The sequence below is a fragment of the Xiphophorus hellerii genome, chromosome 8, assembly GCF_003331165.1.
Source record: "Xiphophorus hellerii strain 12219 chromosome 8, Xiphophorus_hellerii-4.1, whole genome shotgun sequence".
Classification (NCBI taxonomy): Eukaryota; Metazoa; Chordata; class Actinopteri; order Cyprinodontiformes; family Poeciliidae; genus Xiphophorus; species Xiphophorus hellerii.
Window position 1 is genome coordinate 10,990,074 of NC_045679.1, and position 19,198 is coordinate 11,009,271.

At 39.7% G+C, this 19,198-nt stretch overlaps 1 protein-coding gene across 2 annotated transcripts; it reads right to left on the minus strand.

Moving 5' to 3' along the window:
- Window positions 1-48: 48 nt before the first annotated feature.
- Window positions 49-18,883, minus strand: LOC116725108 (chondroitin sulfate proteoglycan 4-like). 2 transcript variants are annotated; one of them, XM_032571004.1, is made up of 22 exons: window positions 18,681-18,883; window positions 16,296-16,459; window positions 14,656-15,765; window positions 14,154-14,564; window positions 13,948-14,069; window positions 13,580-13,688; window positions 11,930-13,258; window positions 11,411-11,503; window positions 10,386-10,883; window positions 10,158-10,292; window positions 9,378-9,563; window positions 9,084-9,266; window positions 8,649-8,825; window positions 7,448-7,646; window positions 7,221-7,352; window positions 6,272-6,447; window positions 5,312-5,507; window positions 5,058-5,229; window positions 4,509-4,905; window positions 3,094-3,246; window positions 2,414-2,995; window positions 49-1,968 (listed from the first exon to the last, which is right to left on the minus strand). In XM_032571004.1, exons 1-22 carry the CDS (start codon window positions 18,739-18,741, stop codon window positions 865-867), a joined length of 7,689 nt encoding a protein of 2,562 aa, XP_032426895.1. In that variant the 5' UTR covers window positions 18,742-18,883; the 3' UTR covers window positions 49-864. The 2 variants fall into 2 exon arrangements, with proteins under 2 accessions (XP_032426895.1, XP_032426894.1); XM_032571003.1 differs by having other exon boundaries at window positions 4,509-4,908.
- Between the last annotated feature and the right edge of the window lie 315 nt (window positions 18,884-19,198).

Below are 19,198 nucleotides of genomic sequence, written 5' to 3' on the forward strand. Positions count from 1 at the left end.
AAGCATTTATGCCCCTACATACTTGTATTTATTTTTAAATGCATCTTATCTTTTTTTTCAAGAATTTCAAAGCAAACCAGTACAATACAATAAACTATTGTCTTTTCAGTCTTTATATTTGTGCTTAATGTAATATCTGCCAACACTATTGATAATTTTATCACGTTGAACAGCTTGTGGAGCATAACGTGTATTTGTATTCCAAAAGGACGGCAAGATTAAAAATACATTAAACAATACAATGAAACATGTCCAATAACCATGTGTTGGTGTATTACATAAAATCCCAATAAAACACATTGAAAGTTGTAAGTATAGCAAAAAAAAAGTCATGGGGTATGAATTCTTTTGCAATGCTTTGTTTGTTGCATACGTAGAACTTATAATACTTGAAGGGGCACACGTAGTAAAATACAATCTAACAGCTTACATATGAAAGTTAGAGGAAGTAACATCAAATTTATGGAAAGAGATTCTGTAATAACTTATTACCTCACTGAGACATATGTTAGCCATTTAATGTGTTTGTTTTTAATGTTTAACTTAGCTGTCTGGGAACAAATTAAAAGGTATAATAACAACCTTCCTCATTACATATTTGTTTAACTGTAACCCAGGGAACTCTTGCCCTTAAGACAACAAAAGTCACTTTACATTGACATCTTCTATCATCAGAGCAAAGTTTAGCAAAACAATTCAAGTGAAACTAAACCACTTAGCTGGAAAATGCATATTTTGGTCTTTTCTAAAATATATACATATATAAGTTAGATCAGCCTGAAATGCCACATATGACCCATAGAAAGCAAACATATCTATTAATACACCTTTATAAGGCACAGTTTATGTATGAAGAACTTGCCTTCAAACCCAATACTGGCTGTCTTTAAGAGTTGGAGACTGGGATCTCCAAGAGGTTTTAAATTCTGCAGGAGAAACTTGGGGCATATCACCAGAATCTCTTTCGCTGTTGTTACGGCCTCTGATATTTCCATCCCTGCCTGCTAAGTTGGATTCAAACGGCCCCCAGAAGGTCGTTCCTGGAGCCAGACTCCTCCTTGGGCTCATGGGGATCCTGGGGGAGGTGGGGCAGCTTGAGGAGCCGAGTTGGGTGACCAGCACATTGGGCATGGTCATGCTTCTCTCCGGTTGGCCCAGGTATGGGCTGTCCTCGGTGGGCAGCTGCACCGCAGCCAGTTCATGCATCAATCTCTGCCTCGCTTGTTTCTCTTTGCGATGCCGGAAAACCAAAATCAGAACCACCAGGATTATGATGAGAAGCAAACAAGTCAGCAGTGGAAGGATAATGAGGAGGGGATCAGAGGCGGGACGGGGGAGGATCTCCACTTGGACCAGGTCGGGGATCGGAGGGCTTATTGGAACTGGCATTTCTGGTACCGGAGGAGTGTGAGGTTGTGGGGCATGAGTGTGGCCTTCTTCCACTGCTACCTCTGGGACGCTCCCCAATCGTTCTCCATGACTGCGCGTTCGGTTCCCCCAGCGGCTGTGGGGTTTCACCTTCCGCTGAGTCTTGTTGTGGTTTTTATTTGACAAAATGTGAGGGTGCGAGCTCTCGGCAGTTGTACTGTGTGTCACAGAGTCTCTGTGTCCAGCTCCCAGAGTCGTTCTGTTGTGTGCTCCCAACTGGGGGGTCGTGCGTTCGTGACTCGCATCGTGCGCTTTGTGGACACCTCTTGTGCCGTGACGCATCTGGTGGTGGGGGAAGATGGTGAAGTGAAGCTCACCCTTTGCTGGCTGGACGTTCCCGGCCTTCAGCAGGAAGGTGAAGGAATCGTTGAGGGGTGTGGCTGGAGTGTGACCTCGCGCTTTTGTGAGCGAGGATTCATTACTGTGAATCTGGTTGTTGCCGTCACTGAGAGTCTCTTCTATGGCAACTCGGCCCTGAACGACATCCCTGAATGTAAATGACTTCAGTGCCTCTAACGCGTGGTTTGGGTCGTAGGTAATCTGCATATGTGGAAACAAAACAATTGAATTAAGAGCTTTAATTAATTTTGCAATAATTTCCATTCTAACCTCCATCCCTGTGGAAATATTTTTCAAACAAAACATGAACTACAAAAACATGAGTAGCTGGAGAAGCTGTCCTCTGTGTCACATCATGTCATGTATTCTCAATCAAAACTTTCACAATGCTGTAAAAGGATTTTAAAATGCTTTTACAGCATTTTACAACTTAGAAAAAATATACTCTTGTTAAAATCCTGTTTTCCAGGATTGATCAATTTATGTTTTTTTATTAGGGTGTCAATCATTGCAGAGGATATAGAAGATTTTGCATTATTGGATGGAGAACATCTTTCAGATAAGCTTTTGACCTGAATGAATATTCATGAAATAAAAAGTGCTCTTAGCCGCTGATAGACCACAAGATCATATCAAATGGATTTACCTTGACTAATTTTCCATGTTTCGGTGGAGAAAGAACCTCAAAGACTGGATCGACCCGGCTGATTCTGGCCAATTCGGAGGCATCAATCATGGCTTTGCCCAGTTTCACTGCGATACCACTTGGTACTCTGACTGGCTCTCTCAGGTAGACCAGAGGACGCACCGTAACATTCACTGTCTGCCCTGTCACTCTCCCATAGTCAACACCAGCAGACCAGGCTGACACTGACACCTGGAAGCTGTCCTCTGATTCGCTGAGATCAGTCATGTGATAGACAACCCGCCCAAACTGGAGGTCCTCATGCCGGAAGGTGGTGACCTCCTGGTCGTTGATGGCGATCCGTCCATGGCGTGGGTGCTTGGTGACTGTGTAGGAGATATTGGCCTGTCTCTGACCATTGGTTTGAGCCGCCAGCTGGTTGGTTGTCAGCACCACCGCCGTGCGACCTTGAACCAACGACAGGCCGGTGTTGTTAACCATGGATACAGCCGGTTTAACCACCTCCATACTAAACAGCTTGTAGAGCGGACGGTGATGGCCGTCGGTGACATTGAAGTAGAAAACTCCAGTTGAAACCTCACCCTATAGAAGAAATCACGGCAATGATAATAAATGAAAACCAAAATTGAAATTAAAACTGTTCCGCAGTTTTAATAAGAATTGAGATTAGTCTGTTTCACCTGCTGTGTAAAATGTAGTCGACCGTGGTTGACGTCATACTGGGTGAAAGAGGTCACTATCTCAGGTCTTTCTCCCAAAGTCAGGTAGCCATTGTTGGGCTTACTGATCACAAGGTAGTGCAGCTCTTCTGGTGGCGTGTCATGATCCTCAACCTTAAAAAAAATAAGAGAGAGTCGTCAGAAAAGACTCAAAAAAATATTTTGCAAAAGAGAAATTCACCAAGTGTAAAATCAAAGCACAACAACCTTTTTAACAAGTAGTATGAACACATTGTTGAGTGGAATTGGTTCATTTTGTTCAGGAGATGGCATTCAAAATATGACAGAGAACTTAGTAAATTTGGAAATTTCCACCAGGATTTCCATGAATTCAACGAAATTTCCAATGGAAATTTCGTTGAATTCTGTTCAATGACAATAAATGCTATCTATCTATCTATCTATCTTAGCTATTTGTAAAACCTGTAGGGTGTTTAAACAAAAATCAAAATTGGAGAGGCATGAAGGCTTCTAAATTACTAATCGGGGTATATTCAGAAAGCTATAAATTAATTTTTCCACATCTTTTGTGCGCACTGTCTGGACAAGAACCAAATTATTCTCACTTCCTGTACTACTTGTCCTTTTTTTGCATGAGCAGAACAAACGGGAAGTTCTATAAAACCAGGTCCAGACAAGAGTTTAAGAAAAACAGATGACTACATCCATCCAGAATGTTGTTTCTAATTAAATGAGTCATGTAGATGTTTTTAGTGCACTGATGCAAAGCCTCTATTTTTAATTAAAAACTACATTCTCCATCAGTCTTTCTTTCTAATTGCATGAACTAAAGATTTCTTGCAGTAACCTGCGTCTTTCTCTCTTTATTCATGCAAAGGACTCTAACAATGGCACACTCCTGAACTTTGCAAAATGTATGTAGAAATGTATTCAAAATAAAAACAGATTTTTCAAGATAGAAGCAGCTTATTATAAGAATAACGGGTTCATTTATTTTTGATTTCCTGCGGGCCAGTGGAAAAATAAAAGACCAGATGTTGCCCAAGGGTCCTAAAATGTCCAGATATGTTAGATTTGATCAAATTTATAACAAATCTTTATAACAGGATGTTCCTTCAACAAATTATGCATCTACGTCAATTAATTTTCCAGAAACTACAAATATGTCCCCAAACTTGCAAGCCGCAAAAAGTGCTGGTCTTGGAAAATCCGGTGCCCTTAGCTCCACCTCTAGCTGTAATTTAGAAAAATATATTTGAGAGCTGATTTTTCTTTGTCTGAAATAATATATCATAGAAGAAATAATAGATTTTTAACTAGTGATTCCTTAGCAAATACCACAGGTTGCACCTTTTTTCCCCTCAGGGTCCAACAGCTGGAAAATTAAACTCGTAAAAATGAGAACACCGGCTCACCTGAAGGTTGTCAGGTCCAAGAATGACTCTCTCCCCAACCACAACCTTCATGCTCGGAGCTCTGCTCCTGATTAGCGGCGGATGGTCATTGACTGGCGTCACAGTGATGTTGAACATTTCTGTCACGGCCACATTATCCACTGCAGGGTGGCGATGAGAGGCTGTGCCCAGTGCTGGAAAGGAGAATGATGAAGGAGAGTAGAGAGGAGAGAAAGAGGTGGAAGAGGAAGAGGAATCAGAGGAAAAGGCAGACAGGGATAATGAAGAGGAGGAAGAGGGAAGATGCAAAGGAGCCACCCAGGCTCGAAAAGTGAAGCTGTCCTTCGTTGTCTCTGAGTCGTCGTGGAGATACATGATGCCAAACTTGTTTAGGGTGGCCTGAGAGAAATCTGACTGTCTGCTGTGAAAAAATATCAAAAACCCAAAGAAGACTTAATTAAAATTAAATAAAATGTTTCTCCAAATTTACTTCAACACTTGCAATTAGGCCACTTCGGGTGCGACTCGTTACATTTAAAGATAAAATCTACAACTTCTGCAGGATCTCACCTGGTGAGATTGTGTCCCTGTATGGTCAGTGCTCCGTGTCTGGGCAGAGAAATCACTCGATACATGATGTGGTGGTCCTTTCTGTGCGACTCTGGAAGGTTTCCCAGCAGGTTAGAGGCATCGAGCTTAGAGCGGTCAATGGTCACTCTGCCTCCTTCAGCCACCACGGCACCTTGCAAACACAAACAAATGGAAAATTCCTCCTTTTTGAACTTTTCTCTGAGAATTGTGTCCAGCTGAAAGTGATTCAGTACCTGCATTGTTTAGTAGTCTAGTCCTATGATGAGGGTTGCCCAGGTGTTCGTTGGCTTGGTAGGAGATTAAAATGGTGAAAGTGTGTGGAGGAAGAAAAGCTGGAGGAGAGGAAACGGTGAAAGAAAAGGCGTCCGCAGCTGACCACCCAACCGACTCTGGCTGGTTCTGGTCGTACAGAATCAGTCCGTCATTCACCTGAGAGGGAGAGAGATGATCCGGTCAGGAGGGAAAGACTTCCATTTATGAATATTTAAATAAAATCTTCCCAAGGACATAAAGTGATCTTATAAAATGTTACAATTGAATCATTTTTTGGGTTGAATAATATTTATCTCATAAAATAATTGTTTGCAATTTGTCAACAATATCAGGAAATATATTATTAGTTGTCAATATTATATTAGTAAATATTAGGAAAACACAATTATGGAGTTAATGTAGTTATCAGTTTGAAATTCCGTATGTTTTAGTCAAATATATTAAAATTAAATATATTAAGTAAAAAGAAAAGGTATAAATATGAGTTAATCCAAAGTAATTAACACATGGTTTTACATATTTTAAATCTTAATGCCTGCTAGAATGACTCAAGTGCATTCATTTATAAAATGTTGCTACATTACCTAACACACGTGCACATGCAAAATGTTCATGCTAACAGGAAAAAGCATAAATTCAGATGTCTGATTAAATATATTTGGCATTAAAATGCCAAATATATTTGGACTCCTGATATACAGTATATGTTCAAAAGAATGTCACATGACTACAATGAATTCCAAGAAATGGTATTTTAGAATGAAATATTTTGACCACATGGGTCAACGACTGTTTTTTTTTGTTTTGTTGATACATTTTAGAAAAAAAAAATTATGTGCTTATGTAACTTTTTTCTATTCGCAGACTGTTTCAATCTTTTGAAGCGCTGAAACAAAAGAGAAAAAGTCAGGCATTCCTACCATGCTTTGTGTAAATGTAGAAATGTTTCTGAAAGAGTTGTCAGGCATTCGTAGAACCAGACGTCCAAATTTAGGAGGTGCAGTCACAGCAAAAACCACAGACTGGTTCCTTCCAATGTCACTGATGTTGTTAGTAACAACCTGAAGCTCCTGTTCTGAGATTGGTGTCACAGAGCCTTCAAGAGGAACAAAAGAGGAGAGAAAAAAATGTTTGACTGGCTACTAAGTATTTTAGTAGCCATGCTATATATTTTACGTGAGCTATGGTCTTCAATTTCTGCAAGTGACGGTTGTGTTCTGAATAAAAAAGCAACAACGGGCTCTTAACATGTTACTTAATTATAGAAAAGCACCAGGCACACATCAGTTAAAAAGAAAATAAAGTATTTTCTTTCATCTTAATCATTCTGTTTAAATTTTTCAAACACCTAATCATTTAAAAAATCTTCACACCAGAAGGGCCCTGGGGACAATCAGGATTATGAATAAAACCGAAGCATATTTTTGCATTAGCTTTATACTTCCTTTGTTTTTTTTCACATTACAACATACACAATGTTTATTCTTCCAAAAAATATATGTTAAAATACCCTTATCATCACAAATATGGCAAACATAACGTGTTGCCCCACGCTTGAGAATATTGCAATAACTAATTTAGTCACATTACCAAGATAAACAAGAGTGCAAATAAAACCACTTTTGCTTAAATTTAAAAGATGCACTGCTACATTTGCTTTAATATTGTATATTCCAAAAGTAGCATTGCCACCTAGAGTCAGTTTTGTATATTACAGTGGAAGGTAGCAGCCTTACTATGCACAATTTTCCAGTTACCTTAGTGATAATAATTGTATGTGTTTGTGAGACATTTCAGCCACTTTATATTCAATTCATACTAGTTGTTGAGAAGAAATGCCACTTGTGAGGACTGACGAGTGAGGTATACCTGGGTACACCTCCATAGGGTGGTTCTTCTCTAAGGTAAGAACGAGAGCATAGGCTGTTGTGCTGAAGATCTGCCGAGGAGCAAAGTTAACTCCATCATTCACCTGAAAGTGAAAGCCCCCTGATAATGCACCTGCAGGGGGGATAAGACAGTTTAAACAAACCAATCTTTACAACAGAGCCCCATTTGGACACTGACAGTACAAATAGCTATAAATATGTGTTTACCACTGTGCACAAACACCAGCATTTTGCTCTGGATGTGATTTTGGGTAAAATTCAGGATGTGTCTGGAGGGGGCGCTCTTCAGAGCCAAGTGACCGTTGCTCGGTGGGGTGACGACAAACTCCAGGCCCTCAGGTGGAGTATCCACATCATCTGCACTGAGTTCATTTGTGCTTATTTCTGTTACAGAACCCACCCAAACCTGCAGCATCACAAAGGCAAAACAGAAAGAATATTACATTGTCTTTCTTAATAAACTAACACAAGAATATTTATTCTACATTCTATGACAAATCCAACTATTTGACGCCTGCATTACCTGTTATTTGAAAAACAAGAACTACTTTTATTCTTAAATACTCCCACATGGTATTCATTTACACAGCATGTGACCTCTGGTTAAGCAAGAGTAAGCTATTATTGTAGGCCATGAGTATGAAAGACATTGCTTGACATAAGTTTGACTCCCTGCATTATTTATGTTTAGACTCTTATTTAAAGCAAGAAAATACATTTTTCTTGAGGTGCTTTGTTGTGCTGATGATATTGGATAACAAAGACAGTAAAACAAGCATTGTGAAAGTCTCAACCACTTTAAGATCTTTGATGTGGTAACATTTTTGACTTTTGCAATGTGGTCAAGAGAAATAAAGAAGAAATGCAAGCCATTTGTGAGCACTGTGGGAATATGACAAGCTAATTGCTACCCACTGAAAATAATGAGTTTAGCATCTGGTTCAGTGCATCCCTTTGGCTTGAACATCATTGGCTGAAAACTTAAAGCAAACTTGAACTGAGTAGTTTTACGCTGAATAGTGATAAGTATAAAAACTGCATCATATGGACTTGTCAAACATGGACTGAATTATTCTACATTGATTTTTTATTTTATTTAAATAGTTTGTGTTTTGCGAACCATTTGTAAAAACCAACACAAGAGAGATAGAGCTATACTGCTATACCCTTTGGAAATACTTAAAATCAATCAAGCTTTCTCTGTGCTGAATTCCAGCCAAACAACTTTAGGGGGCTTGTCTGGGATGCAACAGACAATGCAACATTTTAGCTTGTTTTAGCTTCCTGGAGCACACACACTTTTCTTCAACAATTCAAAAATACCCTCCTAGACATCAATGACTCAAACAGATCAAACCATTTAAAGAACTGTCTTTTGAACATAAACATATTTTGGAGAATTTCCTACCTTTAGGCCATGGTTGGTGGTCACAACAGGGGTCTCGTCATTGACAGGTGTGACTGTGATGTAAACAGTGCATGGCAAGCTGTGCTTTTTCATCTCAGTTTGATTGGCTACAATTGTGAAGTTGTCCTTCAGTGTTTCACTGCCATCGTGGACATAGGAGATGTACTCAAGCTCCACCTAGACACATATTTAAATTCCAACATGGCCCAGTTCAGATAGTAAATTTGGAAATCTGTTTTTTTTCTATGTTAAATGAAAGAAAGGATTCAAACTGAAATAAAATCTATGTAATAATTCACTTAGATACAAAAAACTAACAGTGACTGTTAGGCTATTTATGTATTGTAATAAAAGGGTATGCTGTAGTTATTTTTATCTCTGAAAACAAAGAATAAAGTTAACAGTATGGGTCTTTATAAATGTGTTTAATCGTACCTCTGTGTGAGTGAAAGCATTGATAGACATCCCCGGGATACGGCTGTGCTCTAAGTGTCCAAACTTTGGTGGAGCAATAACCTGATAAAGGAAATTCAACCCTGCAAAGTGATGACTGGCAACCTTGATTATGCTGGATGTGAGTGGCAGGGACGACCCTTCATCCAGGGTCAAGTTCAACACCTGAAGATTCAAGAAGGACAAAAAAATACTGCAGTTAGTAGATTTGTAAACAGAGCTCCATTAATAGGTTTTAGACATTTATTCATCCCACTTTTCAAACAAGTTTGCTACCTGCAGTGGAAGCAGGATAGGTATGATATCAATCACCATCCTGATAGGTCCAACCTTTGTCACCCCATTGGTTGCTTCCAAGACGATAGAGTCGTTGATGCTTCCTACAGCCTGCTGCTGATACCTGATTGATCTCTGGTTGAGATCCTCTTGGGTAAAGGAAGTTACAGGCTGTTCCTTGAAACCCTGGACAGAACCAAAGCATATATAAACACAGTTTCTAAGTAAATAATTGGGTGAAACTCGCCTGGGCTAACTTCATAATGAGATGAAAAAACAAACAAACAAAAAATGCGTTACATTATCAATATTTAAGGAGTAAATGTACTCACTCTTGAATCTTGTTAGAAACCAAGACTGTTGACGTGTGCTTCAGATAACCACATGGTGGTGGTAAGCACCACCATCTGGTCACTTACCAAACAGCAATTGAGTACAATGAAAAAAAAACCCCAATACAATATAATATGTGTTTTGTTATTATGCAAGCTAAAAAAGTTACATTTACACATGGTTGTCAGTCACATCGATGCAAAGTAAAGAAGTCAAATACAAAATGAGGTTTCACAACTACATAGGTTTTTTTCTAATTCTCAGAGACGGACTTATTTATTTTTCCCCTCACTTCTTCTCTAAGTTCATTTTTCAGTGTGAAGTAAAACTTGTAAGTTTAGACAATCAATATGTCTAATAGTAAATAGTATGTTGTCATGATAGGACACAATTTGTTGCTGATTATATGGAACAATTTCTGTCCACATGGACCAAGAATGAACACACCTTTTCAAGGTCCTGTTTTTCTCCACGAACATTTTCCAGATTGTTGCTGCCTGATACTCTATAAATGATGCCCACTGTAGGAGGTTCTTGGACAGTGAAAATTATATCTGAGGGTAAACTGTCCTCATGGACAACCTGGTGTAAAAACACACAAAAAGGGAATTGTTGTTGACAGAATAATAGTATTGACACATATACGTCATGGGATGGGAATGATGAATCTCTCACCTCTACATCTTCTCTGCTAATGGAGGTGTTCTGTCCCTCGGCCACCACAACTGGACGGTTGGTTTTTATAGTTGGAGGTCTGTGATGACTCTCTAAGTATATCTTCACCGGCACTCCAATATCTAGATGCACCTCCCTCCTCCCTCTTTCAGTCCGCCTCTCAGTACTTCTTTCCCTTGCTCTTGCCGTCACATTGAAAACATCCAACAACTCGTGACCTCCGCTGTGGTGATATGCCAGACGCCCCGCCACCAGATCTTTCTGGGTGAAAACTGAAATGGCATCAGTTCCTATGATCGCCTCCTTCTGCCCATCATTGAAGCAGAGAACGCCATGTTTAGGTGGAACGTAGACCTCGAAAGTCACTTCCTGAGGATCCCGAATGTCGAGGTTGCTGATGACGCTGAGGTTAACAGAAGTCAGGGCTGCAATCCCACCCTGCTGGACCATGAGGCCTGTGTTGTTCTCCACCTGCAGGTATGGATCCTGTGCCATCACCTACCCCAATGGACACAAAAACATTGTTCAGAAATATACAATAATCACGTTATGACTGATTTAAGGATTAAAATATCAGCATAAATCCAACTACATGAATCCAACTCAAATCAAAGGAGCCATTGTTAACAGGACACTTTTAAAGGCCTTCTGGAAAAATGATCAAAACCACTTTTGGAAATTATGAGAACATTTGGCTACTTTAAATGACACTCAAGACTAATTTGACTTAAAGAGATTGTTAAAGTTGCTGTTCTCTTTGAGTGCTGTTCTCTCTTTTATACCAAATCAGTTGTATCTAATTACGTGGCTGTGAACAAACAGTTAAAATCGTTGACATATAAGATTTCAACTTACTGTATATGTCACTTTGTAGGAAAGTGACATACACATATTTGTTTGTTTTTTTCCTACACTTTGTAGGAAAAAACAAACAAATTAGAGAACATACTGCATTTTTCACTGTTAATTATAAAACTATCTTTACAGTAAAAGAATAAGATGCAAAGCAATATATATATATTCACCTCCAGCAGGGCTGAAACATAATGTTTTCCATCTGTTACGAAAAGCACAAAGCGGCCAAAACTGACCCCACTGTGGATAAACAACACCTTATTCTGAGGAAAGAAAGGGACACAATAATCAGTTAGAGTTAGGACAAAATATATGGCATTGAATATGGCTTAGAAAGGATACAATATTTAAACAACTAACTTCAAACCAAATCAAAGAAGTGGTTAGAAGACACCACTGCTTTACACAAATAAAAGGCAGAGCAAAAAACAGCAAGTGGCCAACTGTTTCCATTTTTTACCATTCTAATAAATTCTTATGATTTATTAGATTTTTTCAAACTTCTTAAAGCACTACTAGATTTACTATAAATATTGTTCTAAAATTTCCAACTTTCTGCTTGAGCAAACAAACCGGGAAGTGCAGACTTTTCCAAAAATGTTTAAGCTTCTCCCAGTAAGTGTATAAAAGCTTTAACATAATGATTCTGTTACCCCCTACATCAAATCTATTTAGAAATAGATGCTAACCTGCTCAAGGTCCCGTTGTGTGAACTCATACAGCCTGTGACTTGGATCACTGGCCAGCACCAGCTCCCCCATTGGAATCCCCCTCCGAGTGTAGACCAGCCAGCTGTCCTCAAAATCTGAGTCATCATCTCGGTACCGCAAGTCTTTCAGTGTCACCAACCTCTGTCCATCCCGGGCAACGTGAAAGACCTCATCAACAACCCTGACTGGTCTCTGATCATTGACAAGTTGCACAGAGATGTTAAAGGTGTGCTCCTCTGTGTTTCCATCTTCCTTCTTGTTTGTGTTTTTGTGCGGTTTGTAAACAGCAATTTGAAACGTGAAGTAATCCTGTTTGGTCTCGCTGTCATCGTGAACGTACATGATTCGCTCCTCTGTGATGTCCTGATTGGTGAAAGTCAGTATGTTGTCGTTAATGGAAGTTGAGTTGGAGAGATTGATCTTCCTTAACTGGCCATGCCTGGGGCTCACTGTTACGTTATAATGAACCTCCCGGTTACTTGTTGTGTGAGTGAACAAAATATCTTTCGTAATTACTTTACTTGCTCCTTCAAGGATTAAAAGGCCTTTATTAATGATGGTTACGGAACTTGACTCGGCTTTAATGTTGATTCTGAAGTCATAAGGTGTTGAAGCAGCATGAGCAGAGAACACCTGAAAGCTGAAGGAATCTCTTGTGTCATCATGCAGCCTGTTAAAAAGTTCATACTTAACCAAACCCTCTGTGATGTTCTCTTGGCTAAAGGTTGAGTTCTTTTGCATAACCATTTGGTTGAGGAACAATCGCCCTTTCTTTGGAACGGTCAGAACTCTGTAGAAAAGGTCACGCTCACTGGTTTTAACACCTTTAGAAATCACATGAAGGTCTTCAGGTGTGAGAACAGCACTCTCAAGGCCGGTCACTTCCATCTTGCTCCTTGTTACCTTCAATTGAATCCAGTGGATCTCTATAGGGAAAACAACCTCCTCTTTGGCAGCTGAATTGATTACTATCTTGCATTTGAATTGGTCTGTAATGTTGCTCTGAGTCTGAATTCCACGGTAGGTGCTAATATATCGAATCCTTTCTTTTTCCAGAATTCTCTGTGAGAAAAAGGTAGTGGATTTCCATTCACCACTTGAGTGTAATCTCTGGATCTCGCCAAACTGTGGTAAGTCTGTTACATCATACCACACATCCACTGAACTATCAGCCACATTGACCTGCACTGCAAGGTGTCTGGTGCTGATGATGGCCGATTCTCCCTGATTCACCTCCAGTCCAGTTTTATTCACTAGTTTGTACTCCAGAGTCACTGCCATGATCCTTAAAACTACAGCGTTGCTGACCTGTAAATATGAAAGGAAACAAAATGTGAAAAATTAATGGAAAATATGTTTTTGCTTCCCCATTTTTTGACCCACAGAAATTGAATCACTCCTGAATACATATATATCTACAAAGTCTTTATAAATTCTTGCTAAGACGTTCTTTGCCACAAGAGAAGGATGCTATGCACCTCTAAGCTGCAGTATGCAGTGTAAAAGGATAAATAGCCAGAGCACTGACAAAGAGGAAAACATCAGTTTAACCCTTCTGAAATGTTTTAAAAAAAAAATAGTTTTACTTAGTTGGTTAGAATTTAGCAAAGTAGCCATATGTTTACTTACTCTATGCCCATCACTGGCTCTGAGGACCAGCCTGGAAGCAGAAACTCCTGTGTGCACAAAGCTGATCTTACCCTCCTCCAGATCACTTAGAGAGAACAGGTTGATGGGCCTGGAAGAGCAACATCGTCATGTTATTCACTCATTTATCTGCATTTCTGCCAAATGAGTGCTTGCAAGCTTTATTTAAAGATTTATTGGAAGTTACAACTACAACCCATATATAGATGCTAAACCCCTAAGTGTCATTAGGAATTTGCTGTCCTCATGAACACATTTGATGACATGTAAACATTTTAGGGTGACAGTGAAGGGGTTAAACTTTCTAAAAAGGTTTGCAAGGTATTGTGAGAACATCCCACGAAACTAACCTGCCAGGGTAATCTAGGTTCTCGAGGTAACCAGCTTCAGAATTAAGGTTCCCCATTGAGTTAAAAACAAGATCCTCAGGACTGTTGTCAGGATCTGAGACTCTCAGCATATCTGTTGTCAACTGTCATGAAGAACACATTCATTTGATTGTCTTAAAGTGGAATAATTCAAGGTGTTATATATCAAGGAATTCTGATGTGTCTACCTGTCGTTTGGACTTCTCCGGCAGAGTGAAAAGGTTTCCTTGTGGTAAGCTGAGAACAGGAGGATCATTAACTGGAGTGATGCTGATATTAAACCTGTGCACATGGTTGTCTTCCAGAAGTACAGGCAGCGGCTTCTTGTTGTTAGAGAAGATTGAAAACATGAAGAAGTCATTCTGGTCCTCTGAGCCACTGTGAACGTACATAACCCGACCTTGCCACAGGTCCAGCATGCTGAAAGATCGGTCCTTCTCCTTTGCTCCTATTCCTATAATTCTCTCCTGTGTTTCCTCAGGCAACCCATCTGGATCTGGTTTGGGGTTCAAATGTAGCTGACCATGAACAGGAGGGTCAACAATGCGACACATCAGCTCTGATGGATGGATCCCCAGTTTGCGAAAATCAATATTCACCTGGCGGAATGTGCAAATGGAAACACATGTAAATTTGTCAAGCAGCACAGAAAATATTTGTGAGATACTACCAGAACGTAACATGTCCTACCCTCATATGTTTGGGTTCAAGTAGTGCCTGGCCTCCTTCAGCTACCTCCAGGGTTCGAAGCACCAATAGGTTTATGGTCCTCTTGTTGCTGATCATTTGTGTTGTGGTAACATCAAAGTCAGGGAGATCTGTTGGATTGGAAATGATCACTACCTTTGGAGCCTGACCTATGTTGCATCCCACAGTAATGTCTTTGGTGACCATGGCATGAGGTAAGCCAGTTTTTAGAGTGTTCACTCTAATTTTTTGGAGGCATCCTTTAAATGATCTTCCTCTTCCTTCTTCTCCCAAAGGAACAGAAGATAATCCAGCACTTCTTGCTTTTCCTACAGCAACATCATCCAGTCCCCCAAGGATGAGAGGTCCTTTGAGCTGGATGGCCTGAAGTTCCTGACTCAAGCTGGCCTTCACTAACTCCTTGCCTACCTTCAGTTGGATGCTATCAGGTTGCAGGAGCAGCTGGATGGAGTACCAGGTGTGCTTGCTGTAGACATGTGTCAGTGAATGCAGCTCAGTTTTACTACCCTTTCCATTTCCTATTGAGGCCACAAGGTGACCGTCTCTGATCTCAATAGAGACAAACCCTCCGTCACCCCCAGAGCTGTACAACACAAGTCCATTTTCATCTGTCCAGGAAGGGTGAAGTTCACACTCAAATGTCCCCTCTTGCAGGACCTCCCATTGTGGGAGAGAGATAAAGGCTTTAGAGCTGGAAAATCTCACAGGATCTTCTTCTGTTGCTAAAAACTGCGGACTACAACCCAGGGATACCTCGTGGATGCTTTTGTGCCCAGAATACGGCTGAAGGCTGGACAGCAGGTTGTGTTCATTGAAGACAACCTCATCCAAGCAACCCCTAAACCCAGTTGAGATGTTTAGAAGGTAAGGATGGTTTGGTCCAGCTGTCCCACCAACAAAGAGCCCATCCTCAATGCTGAGCTCCAAATCTGGTCCTGGCATTCGGAGACTAGTGTGAGAACTTCGATCTACAATCATGTTGATGTTGTGGTGTGTATGGTTTAGATCCACTGTGTGCCAGGCCAGATCGTTAAGATGGATACCCCTTTCTGAACGTAGCAACCGCTCACCTGAGCCCAGGTTCAGTCGTACCTGAAGTGAGAGGTAGGAGATGAGAAGCAAACAGAGAGCGATGAAACATTGCTATCTTACTGTTCTGCTATAGTTTCATGCTCTAAAGTTGACCAAGGTTTTGTGACTTTATAAGGGCAGCAAATAAGCACAGTTATGGTTTTCTTCTCCAGCCTCATTCATGAAGGAACATGTTCTGGCATAAAACCAGAGCCAGAGGGTTTATTTTTATCTCAGCTTCAACATTCTGACATTAAATGATGTGTTTTCTTGCTGACTCTTCTTTGTATAGTAAAACCCAGCATATCTATGCTAAAATGTTTTACCGCAATATGCTAAGATAGATTCCCTTTCTTTAAATGTGTGAATCTCTCCAGTTATATGTATCCAGGGAGACCTAGTTGCTCTTCACTTTAGATCAACTTTAGATGATGGTGAACTACAAACTGTTTCTTGTCTTCTCACAATATTCTTGGAGACTGAAACAAAGACAACAATTTCCAGCTGTGGCTGATCGCTTCTTCTATTTTACTCCATTTGTAAGGGCTTACCTGCAGGCGTCCGGAAATCAGCTCAAGAAGCAAAAAGTCTCTCTGTCCTGCTGCCAAAAGCAGTAGCCCAGACTGACTTGAGGTATGAAATCGTACGTGGATTAACGTCTGAATGGACTTTTCTATTGCTTGCAGGTGAATGTAGCCATTGCCATAGAAGGAAACTGCAACAAGGAAGATGGAAATAGATGAGGAACTGGGCTGTGACAAGAGCAATAAAACTCTTTCTGTTCATTTCTTACTCATATATTTTTGCCTTTTTTAGCCATAAGCTTTTGAAAAGTGATTTTGATCTTATGGAAATGAAAATAGTTCACTGGAATGTAAATGTTTTGTTAAGTGTTGATTCAGGTGGTCCTAATGACCTAAAAGTTTAGACTTAACTATAAATGATGACTCACTCTTTCATTGATGCTAGTGGACTTGTTAGCCAATGTGGTGTCTATTCTGCACTTTGCAGCTTCGATCTGACTTCAGTTAATGATAGTTAATGCATTTAGAAGCAGCTGCTAATGAAATGTTCTGATTCTAATTGAACTTCTCTGTTGACCCAGATGACACAAATTGACCCTTTAGCCACCCAGAATACAACGGCAACATTAGATGGATGTTTTTTTTTTTGCAATTTACATTTTGTGGAACTTAAATAGCAATCTCACAGTTCCGAAATATAAATAAAGATGTTTAATTGATCCCAACCTGTTATTTGATTAATGAATTGATTAAACCTGCAGTTTAATCGTGGTTTGGACATTACATAATACTCTTCTTTTGCATAGCACATTTGGCTTGCACTGTTTTTAAGATATGCTAACATGCTTACTAGCTAATGTTCACTGGGTATGACTAACAACATCTTAATGAAATGAGGTCAATTTTGAATCAAAATGAGTCAAACAGAAATCTGTTGTGGTGCTTATTCAAAGATTATAATCTTTTCCACTCATTGTAAAAATTCTGCTGAACATTTTGTTGTAATTGGCACCTTAAAACATCATCTGTGGTATGTTTTTCTTTTTGTAATACACATGGTGATATTTTAATAGGAAATCCATATTTTTAAAAAAACATCTATTTGATTCAGTTGTGCCGTGCTCTATTTTTAGATGGTGGACTGAGCATCGCTCTGTGACACATTCAAAGATGTTGTTTTATGATAATTGGACTTGAAGTTAGTTTGCAACTTTATCTTTGATTTGTCTGCTGTGTTCCTTCATTTTTGTGCTGCTGCTTTGATTTTCTTTTTAATAAATTTCTAAGATCTTCACAGAAGATGAGCGGGTTTTCGCCTTCCATTAAATGTGTGAATATTTAAAAAAAGCAAAGCTATCTTTGCTTTCAATGATTTGACCTGTAAAAATGGCAGTAATGGAACACTCAGTCAAAACGATAATCAATTTGTGAAAACATCCCACAGCGTACAGTGAATGGAGGTCAGAGAGACATGCTGGTGTTTAGCAGAGACAACAATAACCCTTGAATGCTCCAAAAATAAACACCAATGTAATCTATGAAAGAAAGTTCTTATTTCATTTTTGGTTTTGTATTGGAAAAAGTCAACTTTTCTGAATAGGAAACCCCCAACCATTGAAGGCAATATTCAGTTTTTAAGTATGGTTTCCAAAACACTTTATTTACCCAAATAAATCCTGAAAACTGAGAAATAATCCCTTCTAATTCATTGTTGGAAAATGAGTTGGATCTGCAACTACTGAAATTTGTTAGCAAAGCACTTAATAAGACTGGTCCCAGTGAGAAGCACCCTGTCAGCAGGCTGGCCCAGCATGTAGCTTCTGCATAAAGCCTATAAACCCACTGTCAGTATAACCCATTACCCATGTGCGACCTAATCTGCCTCTATGATACAGCGCACTCTGGATTATTAGTAATCTTCCTACAGAAGCAGACACCTTGAATGAGGATGTGTGTCTTTCAAGGTGTGGGGCGGTGAGCAACTATTTGAGGCAAAATTCAAGGCCACATGTAATGTTCTTATTTAAAAGCAAATCAAATTAATTTATGCTCTGTGCTGCATCCTCCTAATAAACTGTTTTGTGTTTGTGTTTACGCTTGTAAATTACAGGTTTGTCAAAGGGAGTATTTTATAAGTTAAGTCAAACATGTTACTGTCAAAACAAGTAAATCCTCACATCTCGTCAAATATAGTCCAGTTTACAGGATTACCAGTTCACAATAACAGACTAGATTAAACAACGAAACACTAACAGATACAGTGTAAACATTAATTATTTTTGAGAAAATATTTATGGTTTCTTCAATTATATAGTTATGTGATGAATTTAGTAAGTAGCAACCTAGTTTCTTCTACATTTCTGCTACCAGTTGCATATTTTGTAGGAGTAAATAATCTCTGCAGCATCTTACCTGCATAAACGTGTCCTATGGAAATCAGAAGTATTAGCAGATCAGCCAAAAAACTTCCCATTGTTGGTCAGGTTATTATTATCAAATCAGATGAGAGCAACATCTGGCTGCCTGGCTGCAAGCTCCATTAACTGCACAGCGCTGGCTCTGCATAGCATTCCTCTTAATGGTAACTTCCACACAGCCTGTACTCACTTTGGACAGTCTGGATTACAGTATTTCAAAGCATATACCTGTGTCTGAGCTGTTTGCAGAACAGCCAAAAGAGAAGCTCCACCCTCAGACCCTCCCATCAAATCCAGGATGGGCCTTCTCAGTCTGGGCGCAGTACCTAACAGGAACACAAGGGAGAGGTGTTGCAGCATAAAGAGTGAGAGCTGGAGAGTAGGGCTTGTCTATGGGGGAGGAGGATCAAGCAGTGCTTTCTAGAAAGAATGGCAGATTGTGTGGAGCTTCCGGTTTTAGGAAGACTGAAACTCGATACCTGCTGATGTTTCACTGCTAAAGACACAGATGAG

Excerpts from the sequence above, each read along its gene's own strand:
- LOC116725108 (XM_032571003.1), bottom strand. The coding sequence starts at position 18,741 with ATGGGAAGTTTTTTGGCTGATCTGCTAATACTTCTGATTTCCATAGGA. Across the intron at positions 14,070-14,153 it reads CGGAGAAGTCCAAACGACAG|TTGACAACAGATATGCTGAG; the intron begins GTAGACACATCA and ends TCTTCATGACAG. Across the intron at positions 7,353-7,447 it reads GCTGGTGTTTGTGCACAGTG|GTGCATTATCAGGGGGCTTT; the intron begins GTAAACACATAT and ends TCCCCCCTGCAG.